This window comes from Hyperolius riggenbachi, chromosome 1 (genome assembly GCF_040937935.1).
Source record: "Hyperolius riggenbachi isolate aHypRig1 chromosome 1, aHypRig1.pri, whole genome shotgun sequence".
NCBI lineage: Eukaryota > Metazoa > Chordata > Amphibia > Anura > Hyperoliidae > Hyperolius > Hyperolius riggenbachi.
Genome location: NC_090646.1, coordinates 3,623,420 through 3,641,605, shown reverse-complemented (window position 1 = coordinate 3,641,605; position 18,186 = coordinate 3,623,420). Strand labels below are relative to the sequence as shown.

At 48.4% G+C, this 18,186-nt stretch overlaps 1 protein-coding gene across 1 annotated transcript in view; it reads right to left on the bottom strand.

Moving 5' to 3' along the window:
• The window catches only part of PCGF1 (polycomb group ring finger 1), a 116,937-nt gene that overhangs the window by 25,053 nt on the left and 73,698 nt on the right, over positions 1–18,186 (bottom strand). Inside the window, exon 3 of the mRNA XM_068251714.1 lies at positions 13,334–13,486. Coding sequence (XP_068107815.1) covers positions 13,334–13,486 — 153 coding nt within the window. The remainder of the gene's footprint in view (positions 1–13,333; positions 13,487–18,186) is intronic.

Below are 18,186 nucleotides of genomic sequence, written 5' to 3'. Positions count from 1 at the left end.
AAGTTTAGGTGTGATATGTTTAGGCATGCTAAGTTTAGATAAGTGTAGATAGCGTGCAAAGTCCCGCACGCAAAGCAGCGCCATTTAACTCTATGCGAAGTGCACCAGACTTTGCTAGCGCAAAACTTTTGATCAGCTGTGCACTGCGGTGCTAACGCAGTTGGTGCTTAAACTTATCATGCCTAAACTTATCACACCTAAACTTATCATGCCTAAACTTATCACACCTAAACTTATCACACCTAAACTTATCATGCCTAAACTGAGTTTAGGCGTGATAAAGGGCTTTGCACCAGGGTGCTAACTGTTAGCACCGCTTTGTGAATCAGGCCCATCATGCCTAAACTTATCACACCTAAACTTATCATGCCTAAACTTATCATGCCTAAACTTATCACACCTGGGGCCTGATTCACAAAGCGGTGCTAACAGTTAGCACGCTGGTGAAAAGCCCTTTATCATGCCTAAACTCAGTTTAGGCATGATAAGTTTAGGTGTGATAAGTTTAGGTGTGATAAGTTTAGGCATGATAAGTTTAGGTGTGATAAGTTTAGGCATGCTAAGTTTAAGCGCCAACTGCGTTAGCACCGCAGTGCACAGCTGATCAAAAGTTTTACGCTAGCAAAGACTGGTGCACTTTGTATAAAGTTTAATGGCGCTGCTTTGCGTGCGGGACTTTGCAAGCGATCTAAACTTATCTAAACTTAGCATGCCTAAACTTATCACACCTAAACTTATCACACCTAAACTTATCACGCCTAAACTGGCTTTTCACCAGCATGGTGCAATGGTTATCATGCCTAAAGTCTTTTAGGCATGCTAACTGGGTTAGCACCGCTTTGTGAATCGAGCCCCTAAACTTATCATGCCTAAACTTATCACACCTAAACTTATCATGCCTAAACTTATCACACCTAAACTTATCACACCTGGGGCTCGATTCACAAAGCGGTGCTAACCCAGTTAGAGACTTTAGGGACTCGATTCACAAAGCGGTGCTAACCCAGTTAGAGACTTTAGGCGTGATAACCATTGCACCACGCTGGTGAAAAGCCAGTTTAGGCGTGATAGGTTTAGGGGCTCGATTCACAAAGCGGTGCTAACCCAGTTAGCATGCCTAAAAGACTTTAGGCATGATAACCATTGCACCATGCTGGTGAAAAGCCAGTTTAGGCGTGATAAGTTTAGGTGTGATAAGTTTAGGTGTGATAAGTTTAGGCATGCTAAGTTTAGATAAGTTTAGATCGCTTGCAAAGTCCCGCACGCAAAGCAGCACCATTAAACTTTATACAAAGTGCACCAGACTTTGCTAGCGTAAAACTTTTGATCAGCTGTGCACTGCGGTGCTAACGCAGTTGGCGCTTAAACTTATCATGCCTAAACTTATCACACCTAAACTTATCATGCCTAAACTTATCACACCTAAACTTATCACACCTAAACTTATCATGCCTAAACTGAGTTTAGGCATGATAAAGGGCTTTTCACCAGCGTGCTAACTGTTAGCACCGCTTTGTGAATCAAGCCCTAGGTGTGATAAGTTTAGGTGTGATAAGTTTAGGCATGCTAAGTTTAGATAAGTGTAGATAGCGTGCAAAGTCCCGCACGCAAAGCAGCACCATTGAACTCTATGCGAAGTGCACCAGACTTTGCTAGCGCAAAACTTTTGATCAGCTGTGCACTGCGGTGCTAACGCAGTTGGTGCTTAAACTTATCATGCCTAAACTTATCACACCTAAACTTATCATGCCTAAACTTATCACACCTAAACTTATCACACCTAAACTTATCATGCCTAAACTTAGTTTAGGCGTGATAAAGGGCTTTTCACCAGCGTGCTAACTGTTAGCACTGCTTTGTGAATCAGGCCCCAGGCATGATAACCATTGCACCACTCTGGTGAAAAGCCAGTTTAGGTGTGATAAGTTTAGGCATGATAAGTTTAGGTGTGATAAGTTTAGGCATGCTAAGTTTAGATAAGTTTAGATCACTTGCAAAGTCCCACACGCAAAGCAGCGCCATTAAACTTTATACGAAGTGCACCAGTCTTTGCTAGCGTAAAACTTTTGATCAGCTGTGCACTGTGGTGCTAACGCAGTTGGCGCTTAAACTTATCACACCTAAACTTATCACACCTAAACTTATCATGCCTAAACTTATCACACTTAAACTTATCACACCTAAACTTATCATGCCTAAACTGAGTTTAGGCATGATAAAGGGCTTTTCACCAGGGTGCTAACTGTTAGCACCGCTTTGTGAATCAGGCCCCTAAACTTATCGGGCTCGATTCACAAAGCGGTGCAAAGTGTTAGCACCATGGTGAAAAGGCCCTTATCACGCCTAAAGTCACTTTAGGCATGATAAGAAGAAACTCGCGCGAAGTTGCCGCGCGTACGCGCGTACGCGCGTACGCGCGTAAGTGCGCGCGCAACACCCGACGCTTCGCGCGAAGCTCCCATTAAGCCCTATGGGACTTTGCGCGCGCTCTTACGCGCGTACGCGCGAACGCGCTTACGCGCGGTAACTTCGCGCGAAGAGCAGGAAAAATCGGTGATAACTCAATGGTGAAAAGGTCATCACGCCTAAAGTCTTTTAGGCGTGATAACTGAGTTATCACCGCTTGGTGAATCGAGGCCATCATGCCTAAACTTATCATGCCTAAACTTATCACGCCTAAACTTATCATGCCTAAACTTATCATGCCTAAACTTATCACACCTAAACTTATCATGCCTAAACTGAGTTTAGGCATGATAAAGGGCTTTTCACCAGCGTGCTAACTGTTAGCACCGCTTTGTGAATCAGGCCCTTGGTGTGCAGGAAAAGTATGCAGGAAAACTGAGAGACAAGTGTGTTCCCTGCCTGAAGGTTGTTTAGTTGAACTAAATGTACAAGATTTCTCTGCAAGCCTTCAGGCAGGGGACACACTTGTCTCTCAGTTTTCTGTGCACGTTTTCCTGCACACCAAGGGCTCGATTCACAAAGCGGTGCTAACCCAGTTAGAGACTTTAGGCATGATAACCATTGCACCACGCTGGTGAAAAGCCACTTTAGGCGTGATAAGTTTAGGCATGATAAGTTTAGGTGTGATAAGTTTAGGCATGATAAGTTTAGGTGTGATATGTTTAGGCATGCTAAGCTTAGATAAGTGTAGATAGCGTGCAAAGTCCCGCACGCAAAGCAGCGCCATTAAACTCTATACGAAGTGCACCAGACTTTGCTAGCACAAAACTTTTGATCAGCTGTGCACTACGGTGCTAACGCAGTTGGTGCTTAAACTTATCATGCCTAAACTTATCACACCTAAACTTATCATGCCTAAACTTATCACACCTAAACTTAGCATGCCTAAACTTATCACACCTAAACTTATCACACCTAAACTTATCATGCCTAAACTTATCACACCTAAACTTATCATGCCTAAACTTATCATGCCTAAACTGAGTTTAGGCGTGATAAAGGGCTTTTCACCAGGGTGCTAACTGTTAGCACCGCTTTGTGAATCAGGCCCCAAGTGTGTTTCTATGCAGGAAACTGCACACATTTTATCACAGCGGCTGATGTAATTGATAGAGAAAACTGACAAAATGTGCAGAGTCATGATGCAGAATGTCAGTTTTGTTTCTGCGTGCGAACAACATATTAAAGGATACCCCAACTGAAATGTGACATGATGAGATAGACATCGGTATGTACAGTGCCTAGCACACAAATAACTATGCTGTGTTCCTTTTTTTCTTTCTCTGCCTGAAAGCGTTAAATATCAGGTATGTAAGTGGCTGACTTCATCCTGACTCAGACAGGAAGTGACTACAGTGTGACCCTCACTGATGAGAAATTCCCCTTTTTTACCTCTTTCTTGCTCTCAGAAGCCATTTTCTGCTAGGAAAGTGTTTTATAGTTCGAATTTCTTATCAGTGAGGGTCACACTGTAGTCACTTCCTGTCTGAGTCAGGACTGAGTCAGCCACTTGCATACCTTATATTTAACTCTTTCAGGCAGAAAAATAAAAAAAGGAACACAGCATAGTTATTTGTGTGCTAGGCACTGTACATACCCATGTCTATGTCATTATGTCACATTTCAGTTGGGGTATCCTTTAAGTGTGTACTAGCCCATTGATTAGCAGGAGTTCTCAGGTGTGTTCCCTTGTGACTTCGGATTCGGATCACACGCAGCTGACTCACTCTCTTGTACATCATTAGAGGATTCTCTCCATGACTGATAGAGGACCACACGCAGCTGACTCACTCTCTTGTACATTAGAGGATTCTCTCCATGACTGATAGAGGACCACACGCAGCTGACTCACTCTCTTGTACATTAGTCATTAGAGGATTCTCTCCATGACTGATAGAGGACCACACGCAGCTGACTCACTCTCTTGTACATTTAGTCATTAGAGGATTCTCTCCATGACTGATAGAGGACCACACGCAGCTGACTCACTCTCTTGTACATTTAGTCATTAGAGGATTCTCTCCATGACTGATAGAGGACCACACGCAGCTGACTCACTCTCTTGTACATTAGAGGATTCTCTCCATGACTGATAGAGGACCACACGCAGCTGACTCACTCTCTTGTACATCATTAGAGGATTCTCTCCATGACTGATAGAGGACCACACGCAGCTGACTCACTCTCTTGTACATTAGTCATTAGAGGATTCTCTCCATGACTGATAGAGGACCACACGCAGCTGACTCACTCTCTTGTACATTAGTCATTAGAGGATTCTCTCCATGACTGAAAGAGGACCACACGCAGCTGACTCACTCTCTTGTACATTAGTCATTAGAGGATTCTCTCCATGACTGATAGACGAGCACACGCAGCTGACTCACTCTCTTGTACATTAGAGGATTCTCTCCATGACTGATAGAGGACCACACGCAGCTGACTCACTCTCTTGTACATTAGTCATTAGAGGATTCTCTCCATGACTGATAGAGGACCACACGCAGCTGACTCACTCTCTTGTACATTAGAGGATTCTCTCCATGACTGATAGAGGACCACACGCAGCTGACTCACTCTCTTGTACATTAGAGGATTCTCTCCATGACTGATAGAGGACCACACGCAGCTGACTCACTCTCTTGTACATTAGAGGATTCTCTCCATGACTGATAGAGGACCACACGCAGCTGACTCACTCTCTTGTACATTTAGTCATTAGAGGATTCTCTCCATGACTGATAGAGGACCACACGCAGCTGACTCACTCTCTTGTACATTAGAGGATTCTCTCCATGACTGATAGAGGACCACACACAGCTGACTCACTCTCTTGTACATTAGAGGATTCTCTCCATGACTGATAGAGGACCACACGCAGCTGACTCACTCTCTTGTACATTTAGTCATTAGAGGATTCTCTCCATGACTGATAGAGGACCACACGCAGCTGACTCACTCTCTTGTACATTAGAGGATTCTCTCCATGACTGATAGAGGACCACACGCAGCTGACTCACTCTCTTGTACATTAGAGGATTCTCTCCATGACTGATAGAGGACCACACGCAGCTGACTCACTCTCTTGTACATTAGAGGATTCTCTCCATGACTGATAGAGGACCACACGCAGCTGACTCACTCTCTTGTACATTAGAGGATTCTCTCCATGACTGATAGAGGACCACACGCAGCTGACTCACTCTCTTGTACATTTAGTCATTAGAGGATTCTCTCCATGACTGATAGAGGACCACACGCAGCTGACTCACTCTCTTGTACATTAGAGGATTCTCTCCATGACTGATAGAGGACCACACGCAGCTGACTCACTCTCTTGTACATTAGAGGATTCTCTCCATGACTGATAGAGGACCACACGCAGCTGACTCACTCTCTTGTACATTAGAGGATTCTCTCCATGACTGATAGAGGACCACACGCAGCTGACTCACTCTCTTGTACATTTAGTCATTAGAGGATTCTCTCCATGACTGATAGAGGACCACACGCAGCTGACTCACTCTCTTGTACATTAGAGGATTCTCTCCATGACTGATAGAGGACCACACGCAGCTGACTCACTCTCTTGTACATTAGAGGATTCTCTCCATGACTGATAGAGGACCACACGCAGCTGACTCACTCTCTTGTACATTAGAGGATTCTCTCCATGACTGATAGAGGACCACACGCAGCTGACTCACTCTCTTGTACATTAGAGGATTCTCTCCATGACTGATAGAGGACCACACGCAGCTGACTCACTCTCTTGTACATTAGTCATTAGAGGATTCTCTCCATGACTGATAGAGGACCACACACAGCTGACTCACTCTCTTGTACATTAGTCATTAGAGGATTCTCTCCATGACTGAGAGAGGACCACACGCAGCTGACTCACTCTCTTGTACATTAGAGGATTCTCTCCATGACTGATAGAGGACCACACGCAGCTGACTCACTCTCTTGTACATTAGTCATCAGAGGATTCTCTCCATGACTGATAGAGGACCACACGCAGCTGACTCACTCTCTTGTACATTAGTCATTAGAGGATTCTCTCCATGACTGAGAGAGGACCACACGCAGCTGACTCACTCTCTTGTACATTAGAGGATTCTCTCCATGACTGATAGAGGACCACACGCAGCTGACTCACTCTCTTGTACATTAGTCATTAGAGGATTCTCTCCATGACTGATAGAGGACCACACGCAGCTGACTCACTCTCTTGTACATTAGAGGGTTCTCTCCATGACTGAGAGAGGACCACACGCAGCTGACTCACTCTCTTGTACATCATTAGAGGATTCTCTCCATGACTGATAGAGGACCACACGCAGCTGACTCACTCTCTTGTACATTAGAGGATTCTCTCCATGACTGATAGAGGACCACACGCAGCTGACTCACTCTCTTGTACATTAGAGGATTCTCTCCATGACTGATAGAGGACCACACGCAGCTGACTCACTCTCTTGTACATTTAGTCATTAGAGGATTCTCTCCATGACTGATAGAGGACCACACGCAGCTGACTCACTCTCTTGTACATTAGAGGATTCTCTCCATGACTGATAGAGGACCACACGCAGCTGACTCACTCTCTTGTACATTAGAGGATTCTCTCCATGACTGATAGAGGACCACACGCAGCTGACTCACTCTCTTGTACATTAGAGGATTCTCTCCATGACTGATAGAGGACCACACGCAGCTGACTCACTCTCTTGTACATTAGAGGATTCTCTCCATGACTGATAGAGGACCACACGCAGCTGACTCACTCTCTTGTACATTATTCATTAGAGGATTCTCTCCATGACTGATAGAGGACCACACGCAGCTGACTCACTCTCTTGTACATTAGAGGATTCTCTCCATGACTGATAGAGGACCACACGCAGCTGACTCACTCTCTTGTACATTAGAGGATTCTCTCCATGACTGATAGAGGACCACACGCAGCTGACTCACTCTCTGGTACATTAGTCATTAGAGGGTTCTCTCCATGACTGATAGAGGACCACACGCAGCTGACTCACTCTCTTGTACATTAGAGGATTCTCTCCATGACTGATAGAGGACCACACGCAGCTGACTCACTCTCTTGTACATTATTCATTAGAGGATTCTCTCCATGACTGATAGAGGACCACACGCAGCTGACTCACTCTCTTGTACATTAGAGGATTCTCTCCATGACTGATAGAGGACCACACGCAGCTGACTCACTCTCTTGTACATTAGAGGATTCTCTCCATGACTGATAGAGGACCACACGCAGCTGACTCACTCTCTGGTACATTAGTCATTAGAGGGTTCTCTCCATGACTGATAGAGGACCACACGCAGCTGACTCACTCTCTTGTACATTAGAGGGTTCTCTCCATGACTGATAGAGGACCACACACAGCTGACTCACTCTAGTCATTAGAGGATTCTCTCCATGACTGACAGAGGACCACACGCAGCTGATTCACTCTCTTGTACATTAGTCATTAGAGGATTCTCTCCATGACTGACAGAGGACCACATGCAGCTGACTCACTCTCTTGTACTTTAGTCATTAGAGGAGTCTCTCCATGACTGATAGAGGACCACACGCAGCTGACTCACTCTCTTGTACATTAGTCATTAGAGGATTCTCTCCATGACTGAAAGAGGACCACACGCAGCTGACTCACTCTCTTGTACATTTAGTCATTAGAGGATTCTCTCCATGACTGATAGAGGACCACACGCAGCTGACTCACTCTCTTGTACATCATTAGAGGATTCTCTCCATGACTGATAGAGGACCACACGCAGCTGACTCACTCTCTTGTACATTTAGTCATTAGAGGATTCTCTCCATGACTGATAGAGGACCACACGCAGCTGACTCACTCTCTTGTACATTAGAGGATTCTCTCCATGACTGATAGAGGACCACACGCAGCTGACTCACTCTCTTGTACATCATTAGAGGATTCTCTCCATGACTGATAGAGGACCACACGCAGCTGACTCACTCTCTTGTACATTAGTCATTAGAGGATTCTCTCCATGACTGATAGAGGACCACACGCAGCTGACTCACTCTCTTGTACATTAGTCGTAAGAGGATTCTCTCCATGACTGATAGAGGACCACACGCAGCTGACTCACTCTCTTGTTCATTAGAGGATTCTCTCCATGACTGATAGAGGACCACACGCAGCTGACTCACTCTCTTGTACATTAGAGGATTCTCTCCATGACTGATAGAGGACCACACGCAGCTGACTCACTCTCTTGTACATTAGAGGATTCTCTCCATGACTGATAGAGGACCACACGCAGCTGACTCACTCTCTTGTACATTAGAGGATTCTCTCCATGACTGATAGAGGACCACATGCAGCTGACTCACTCTCTTGTACATTAGAGGATTCTCTCCATGACTGATAGAGGATCACACGCAGCTGACTCACTCTCTTGTACATTAGAGGATTCTCTCCATGACTGATAGAGGACCACACGCAGCTGACTCACTCTCTTGTACATTAGTCATTAGAGGATTCTCTCCATGACTGATAGAGGACCACACGCAGCTGACTCACTCTCTTGTACATTAGAGGATTCTCTCCATGACTGACAGAGGACCACACGCAGCTGACTCACTCTCTTGTACATTTAGTCATTAGAGGATTCTCTCCATGACTGACAGAGGACCACACGCAGCTGACTCACTCTCTTGTACATTAGAGGATTCTCTCCATGACTGAGAGAGGACCACACACAGCTGACTCACTCTCTTGTACATTAGAGGATTCTCTCCATGACTGATAGAGGACCACACGCAGCTGACTCACTCTCTTGTACATTTAGTCATTAGAGGATTCTCTCCATGACTGATAGAGGACCACACGCAGCTGACTCACTCTCTTGTACATTAGTCATTAGAGGATTCTCTCCATGACTGATAGAGGACCACACGCAGCTGACTCACTCTCTTGTACATTTAGTCATTAGAGGATTCTCTCCATGACTGATAGAGGACCACACGCAGCTGACTCACTCTCTTGTACATTAGAGGATTCTCTCCATGACTGATAGAGGACCACACGCAGCTGACTCACTCTCTTGTACATTTAGTCATTAGAGGATTCTCTCCATGACTGATAGAGGACCACACGCAGCTGACTCACTCTCTTGTACATTTAGTCATTAGAGGATTCTCTCCATGACTGATAGAGGACCACATGCAGCTGACTCACTCTCTTGTACATTAGTCATTAGAGGATTCTCTCCATGACTGATAGAGGACCACACGCAGCTGACTCACTCTCTGGTACATTAGTCATTAGAGGGTTCTCTCCATGACTGATAGAGGACCACACGCAGCTGACTCACTCTCTTGTACATTAGAGGATTCTCTCCATGACTGATAGAGGACCACACGCAGCTGACTCACTCTCTTGTACATTATTCATTAGAGGATTCTCTCCATGACTGATAGAGGACCACACGCAGCTGACTCACTCTCTTGTACATTAGAGGATTCTCTCCATGACTGATAGAGGACCACACGCAGCTGACTCACTCTCTTGTACATTAGTCATTAGAGGATTCTCTCCATGACTGATAGAGGACCACACGCAGCTGACTCACTCTCTTGTACATTAGAGGATTCTCTCCATGACTGATAGAGGACCACACGCAGCTGACTCACTCTCTTGTACATTAGAGGATTCTCTCCATGACTGATAGAGGACCACACGCAGCTGACTCACTCTCTTGTACATTAGAGGATTCTCTCCATGACTGATAGAGGACCACACGCAGCTGACTCACTCTCTTGTACATTAGAGGATTCTCTCCATGACTGATAGAGGACCACACGCAGCTGACTCACTCTCTTGTACATTAGTCATTAGAGGATTCTCTCCATGACTGATAGAGGACCACACGCAGCTGACTCACTCTCTTGTACATTAGTCATTAGAGGATTCTCTCCATGACTGATAGAGGACCACACGCAGCTGACTCACTCTCTTGTACATTAGTCATTAGAGGATTCTCTCCATGACTGAGAGAGGACCACACGCAGCTGACTCACTCTCTTGTACATTAGTCATTAGAGGATTCTCTCCATGACTGATAGAGGACCACACGCAGCTGACTCACTCTCTTGTACATTAGAGGATTCTCTCCATGACTGATAGAGGACCACACGCAGCTGACTCACTCTCTTGTACATTAGAGGATTCTCTCCATGACTGATAGAGGACCACACGCAGCTGACTCACTCTCTTGTACATTAGAGGATTCTCTCCATGACTGATAGAGGACCACACGCAGCTGACTCACTCTCTTGTACATTTAGTCATTAGAGGTTCTCTCCATGACTGATAGAGGACCACACGCAGCTGACTCACTCTCTTGTACATTAGAGGATTCTCTCCATGACTGATAGAGGACCACACGCAGCTGACTCACTCTCTTGTACATTAGAGGATTCTCTCCATGACTGATAGAGGACCACACGCAGCTGACTCACTCTCTTGTACATTTAGTCATTAGAGGATTCTCTCCATGACTGGACCACACGCAGCTGACTCACTCTCTTGTACATTAGTCATTAGAGGATTCTCTCCATGACTGATAGAGGACCACACGCAGCTGACTCACTCTCTTGTACATTTAGTCATTAGAGGATTCTCTCCATGACTGATAGAGGACCACACGCAGCTGACTCACTCTCTTGTACATTAGTCATTAGAGGATTCTCTCCATGACTGATAGAGGACCACACGCAGCTGACTCACTCTCTTGTACATTTAGTCATTAGAGGATTCTCTCCATGACTGATAGAGGACCACACGCAGCTGACTCACTCTTGTACATTAGAGGATTCTCTCCATGACTGATAGAGGACCACACGCAGCTGACTCACTCTCTTGTACATTTAGTCATTAGAGGATTCTCTCCATGACTGATAGAGGACCACACGCAGCTGACTCACTCTCTTGTACATTAGTCATTAGAGGATTCTCTCCATGACTGATAGAGGACCACACGCAGCTGACTCACTCTCTTGTACATTTAGTCATTAGAGGATTCTCTCCATGACTGATAGAGGACCACACGCAGCTGACTCACTCTCTGGTACATTAGTCATTAGAGGATTCTCTCCATGACTGATAGACGACCACACGCAGCTGACTCACTCTCTTGTACATTAGAGGATTCTCTCCATGACTGATAGAGGACCACACGCAGCTGACTCACTCTCTTGTACATCATTAGAGGATTCTCTCCATGACTGACAGAGGACCACACGCAGCCGACTCACTCTCTTGTACATTTAGTCATTAGAGGATTCTCTCCATGACTGATAGAGGACCACACGCAGCTGACTCACTCTCTTGTACATTAGAGGATTCTCTCCATGACTGATAGAGGACCACACGCAGCTGACTCACTCTCTTGTACATTAGTCATTAGAGGATTCTCTCCATGACTGATAGAGGACCACACGCAGCTGACTCACTCTCTTGTACATTAGAGGATTCTCTCCATGACTGATAGAGGACCACACGCAGCTGACTCACTCTCTTGTACATTAGAGGATTCTCTCCATGACTGATAGAGGACCACACGCAGCTGACTCACTCTCTTGTACATTTAGTCATTAGAGGATTCTCTCCATGACTGATAGAGGACCACACGCAGCTGACTCACTCTCTTGTACATTAGAGGATTCTCTCCATGACTGATAGAGGACCACACGCAGCTGACTCACTCTCTTGTACATTATTCATTAGAGGATTCTCTCCATGACTGATAGAGGACCACACGCAGCTGACTCACTCTCTTGTACATTAGAGGATTCTCTCCATGACTGATAGAGGACCACACGCAGCTGACTCACTCTCTTGTACATTAGTCATTAGAGGATTCTCTGCATGACTGATAGAGGACCACACGCAGCTGACTCACTCTCTTGTACATTAGAGGATTCTCTCCATGACTGATAGAGGACCACACGCAGCTGACTCACTCTCTTGTACATTAGAGGATTCTCTCCATGACTGATAGAGGACCACACGCAGCTGACTCACTCTCTTGTACATTTAGTCATTAGAGGATTCTCTCCATGACTGATAGAGGACCACACGCAGCTGACTCACTCTCTTGTACATTAGAGGATTCTCTCCATGACTGATAGAGGACCACACGCAGCTGACTCACTCTCTTGTACATTTAGTCATTAGAGGATTCTCTCCATGACTGATAGAGGACCACACGCAGCTGACTCACTCTCTTGTACATTAGTCATTAGAGGATTCTCTCCATGACTGATAGAGGACCACACGCAGCTGACTCACTCTCTTGTACATTAGAGGATTCTCTCCATGACTGATAGAGGACCACACGCAGCTGACTCACTCTCTTGTACATTAGAGGATTCTCTCCATGACTGATAGAGGACCACACGCAGCTGACTCACTCTCTTGTACATTAGTCATTAGAGGATTCTCTCCATGACTGATAGAGGACCACACGCAGCTGACTCACTCTCTTGTACATTAGTCATCAGAGGATTCTCTCCATGACTGATAGAGGACCACACGCAGCTGACTCACTCTCTTGTACATTAGTCATTAGAGGATTCTCTCCATGACTGATAGAGGACCACACACAGCTGACTCACTCTCTTGTACATTAGAGGATTCTCTCCATGACTGATAGAGGACCACACACAGCTGACTCACTCTCTTGTACATTAGAGGATTCTCTCCATGACTGATAGAGGACCACACGCAGCTGACTCACTCTCTTGTACATTAGAGGATTCTCTCCATGACTGATAGAGGACCACACGCAGCTGACTCACTCTCTTGTAGTCGTGGAACCAGTTTGTAGACGATGTCCTGCATCACCCGGTCCAGCTTGAGGTTCAGTAGCGGTTGTGTTTCGTGGATCTTGATGTTACACAATGGACAATATTTACTTGTTTGCAGGTATTTCACTATACAGCTCTTACAAACTGCCGGGAGAAACAAGAATTACATGAAAAAGCTAGCAACACTCCAACCAAATCCAACCAGTCACAACTCCCAGCAGGGAGGAGTCACGTGTATGCAGGCACAGTGTAGCAGTGGGAGGAGTCACATGTATGCAGGCACAGTGTAGCAGTGGGAGGAGTCACATGTGTGCAGGCACGGTGTAGCAGTGGGAGGAGTCACACATATGCAGGCACAGTGTAGCAGTGGGAGGAGTCACGTGTATGAAGGCACAGTGTAGCAGTGGGAGGAGTCACGTGTGTGGAGGCACAGTGCAGTGTAGCAGGGGGAGGAGTCACATGTATGCAGGCACAGTGTAGCAGGGGGAGGAGTCACATGTGTGCAGGCACAGTGTAGCAGTGGGAGGAGTCACACGTATGCAGGCACAGTGTAGCAGTGGGAGGAGTCACATGTATGTAGGCACAGTGTAGCAGGGGGAGGAGTCACATGTGTGCAGGCACAGTGTAACAGTGGGAGGAGTCACACGTATGCAGGCACAGTGTAGCAGTGGGAGGAGTCACATGTATGTAGGCACAGTGTAGCAGGGGGAGGAGTCACGTGTATGCAGGCAGAGTGTAGCAGTGGGAGGAGTCACGTGTATGCAGTCACAGTGTAGCAGTGGGAGGAGTCACGTGTATGCAGGCACAGTGTAGCAGGGGGAGGAGTCACATGTATGCAGGCACAGTGTAGCAGGGGGAGGAGTCACATGTGTGAAGGCACAGTGTAGCAGGGGGAGGAGTCATGTGTATGCAGGCACAGTGTAGCAGGGGAAGGAGTCACGTGTATGCAGGCACAGTGTAGCAGTGGGAGGAGACACGTGTATGCAGGCACAGTGTAGCAGGGGAAGGAGTCACGTGTATGCAGGCACAATGTAGCAGTGGGAGGAGTCACGTGTATGCAGGCACAGTGTAGCAGTGGGAGGAGTCACGTGTATGCAGGCACAGTGTAGCAGGGGGAGAAGTCACGTGTATGCAGGCACAGTGTAGCAGTGGGAGGAGTCACGTGTATGCAGGCACAGTGTAGCAGTGGGAGGAGTCACGTGTATGCAGGCACAGTGTAGCAGTGGGAGGAGTCACCTGTATGCAGGCACAGTGTAGCAGGGGGAGGAGTCACATGTGTGCAGGCACAGTGTAGCAGTGGGAGGAGTCACCTGTATGCAGGCACAGTGTAGCAGGGGGAGGAGTCACATGTGTGCAGGCACAGTGTAGCAGTGGGAGGAGTCACACGTATGCAGGCACAGTGTAGCAGTGGGAGGAGTCACATGTATTCAGGCACAGTGTAGCAGTGGGAGGAGTCACCTGTATGCAGGCACAGTGTAGCAGGGGGAGGAGTCACATGTGTGCAGGCACAGTGTAGCAGTGGGAGGAGTCACACGTATGCAGGCACAGTGTAGCAGTGGGAGGAGTCACATGTATGTAGGCACAGTGTAGCAGGGGGAGGAGTCACATGTGTGCAGGCACAGTGTAACAGTGGGAGGAGTCACACGTATGCAGGCACAGTGTAGCAGTGGGAGGAGTCACATGTATGTAGGCACAGTGTAGCAGGGGGAGGAGTCACGTGTATGCAGGCAGAGTGTAGCAGTGGGAGGAGTCACGTGTATGCAGTCACAGTGTAGCAGTGGGAGGAGTCACGTGTATGCAGGCACAGTGTAGCAGGGGGAGGAGTCACATGTATGCAGGCACAGTGTAGCAGGGGGAGGAGTCACATGTGTGAAGGCACAGTGTAGCAGGGGGAGGAGTCATGTGTATGCAGGCACAGTGTAGCAGGGGAAGGAGTCACGTGTATGCAGGCACAGTGTAGCAGTGGGAGGAGACACGTGTATGCAGGCACAGTGTAGCAGGGGAAGGAGTCACGTGTATGCAGGCACAATGTAGCAGTGGGAGGAGTCACGTGTATGCAGGCACAGTGTAGCAGTGGGAGGAGTCACGTGTATGCAGGCACAGTGTAGCAGGGGGAGAAGTCACGTGTATGCAGGCACAGTGTAGCAGTGGGAGGAGTCACGTGTATGCAGGCACAGTGTAGCAGTGGGAGGAGTCACGTGTATGCAGGCACAGTGTAGCAGGGGAAGGAGTCACGTGTATGCAGGCACAGTGTAGCAGTGGGAGGAGTCACGTGTATGCAGGCACAGTGTAGCAGGGGAGGAGTCACATGTAGGCAGGCACAGTCTAGCAGTGGGAGGAGTAACCTGTATGCAGGCACAGTGTAGCAGGGGGAGGAGTCACGTGTATGCAGGCACAGTGTAGCAGGGGGAGAAGTCACGTGTATGCAGGCAGTGTAGCAGGGGGAGGAGTCACGTGTATGCAGGCAGAGTGTAGCAGTGGGAGGAGTCACGTGTATGCAGGCACAGTGTAGCAGTGGGAGGAGTCACCTGTATGCAGGCACAGTGTAGCAGGGGGAGGAGTCACATGTATGCAGGCACAGTGTAGCAGTGCGAGGAGTCACATGTATGCAGGCACAGTGTAGCAGTGGGAGGAGTCACATGTAAGCAGGCACAGTGCAGCAGTGGGAGGAGTCACGTGTATGCAGGCACAGTGTAGCAGTGGGAGGAGTCACGTGTATGCAGGCACAGTGTAGCAGGGAGAGGAGTCACATGTGTGCAGGCACAGTGTAGCAGTGGGAGGAGTCACGTGTATGCAGGCAAAGTGTAGCAGTGGGAGGAGTCACGTGTGTGCAGGCACAGTGTAGCAGGGGGAGGAGTCACGTGTATGCAGGCACAGTGTAGCAGTGGGAGGAGTCACGTGTATGCAGGCACAGTGTAGCAGGGGGAGGAGTCACGTGTATGCAGGCACAGTGTAGCAGTGGGAGGAGTCACGTGTATTCAGGCACAGTGTAGCAGTGGGAGAAGTCACGTGTATGCAGGCACAGTGTAGCAGTGGGAGGAGTCACGTGTATGCAGGCACAGTGTAGCAGGGGGAGGAGTCACGTGTATGCAGGCACAGTGTAGCAGTGGGAGGAGTCACGTGTATGCAGGCACAGTGTAGCAGTGGGAGGAGTCACGTGTATGCAGGCACAGTGTAGCAGTGGGAGGAGTCACGTGTATGCAGGCACAGTGTAGCAGTGGGAGGAGTCACGTGTATGCAGGCACAGTGTAGCAGTGGGAGGAGTCACGTGTATGCAGGCACAGTGTAGCAGTGGGAGGAGTCACGTGTATGCAGGCACAGTGTAGCAGGGGGAGGAGTCACATGTGTGCAGGCACAGTGTAGCAGTGGGAGGAGTCACATGTGTGCAGGCACAGTGTAGCAGTGGGAGGAGTCACGTGTATGCAGGCACAGTGTAGCAGTGGGAGGAGTCACATGTGTGCAGGCACAGTGTAGCAGTGGGAGGAGTCACGTGTATGCAGGCACAGTGTAGCAGTGGGAGGAGTCACATGTGTGCAGGCACAGTGTAGCAGTGGGAGGAGTCACGTGTATGCAGGCACAGTGTAGCAGTGGGAGGAGCCACGTGTATGCAGGCACAGTGTAGCAGGGGGAGGAGTCACGTGTATGCAGGCACAGTGTAGCAGTGGGAGGAGTCACGTGTATGCAGGCACAGTGTAGCAGTGGGAGGAGCCACGTGTATGCAGGCACAGTGTAGCAGGGGGAGGAGTCACGTGTATGCAGGCACAGTGTAGCAGTGGGAGGAGTCACGTGTATGCAGGCACAGTGTAGCAGTGGGAGAAGTCACGTGTATGCAGGCACAGTGTAGCAGTGGGAGGAGTCACGTGTATGCAGGCACAGTGTAGCAGGGGGAGGAGTCACGTGTATGCAGGCACAGTGTAGCAGTGGGAGGAGTCACGTGTATGCAGGCACAGTGTAGCAGTGGGAGGAGTCACGTGTATGCAGGCACAGTGTAGCAGGGGGAGAAGTCACGTGTATGCAGGCACAGTGTAGCAGGGGGAGGAGTCACGTGTATGCAGGCACAGTGTAGCAGTGGGAGGAGTCACGTGTATGCAGGCACAGTGTAGCAGTGGGAGGAGTCACGTGTATGCAGGCACAGTGTAGCAGTGGGAGAAGTCACGTGTATGCAGGCACAGTGTAGCAGGGGGAGGAGTCACGTGTATGCAGGCACAGTGTAGCAGTGGGAGAAGTCACGTGTATGCAGGCACAGTGTAGCAGGGGTTGGAGTCACATGTATGCAGGCACAGTGTAGCAGGGGGAGGAGTCACGTGTATGCAGGCACAGTGTAGCAGTGGGAGGAGTCACGTGTATGCAGGCACAGTGTAGCAGGGGAGGAGTCACCTGTATGCAGGCACAGTGTAGCAGGGGGAGGAGTCACGTGTATGCAGGCACAGTGTAGCAGTGGGAGGAGTCACGTGTATGCAGTCACAGTGTAGCAGTGGGAGGACTCACGTGTATGCAGGCACAGTGTAGAAGGGGAGGAGTCACGTGTATGCAGGCACAGTGTAGCAGGGGGAGGAGTCACGTGTATGCAGGCACAGTGTAGCAGGGGAGGAGTCACCTGTATGCAGGCACAGTGTAGCAGGGGGAGGAGTCACATGTATGCAGGCACAGTGTAGCAGTGGGAGGAGTCACGTGTATGCAGGCACAGTGTAGCAGGGGAGGAGTCACCTGTATGCAGGCACAGTGTAGCAGGGGGAGGAGTCACGTGTATGCAGGCACAGTGTAGCAGTGGGAGGAGTCACGTGTATGCAGGCACAGTGTAGCAGTGGGAGGAGTCACGTGTATGCAGGCACAGTGTAGCAGGG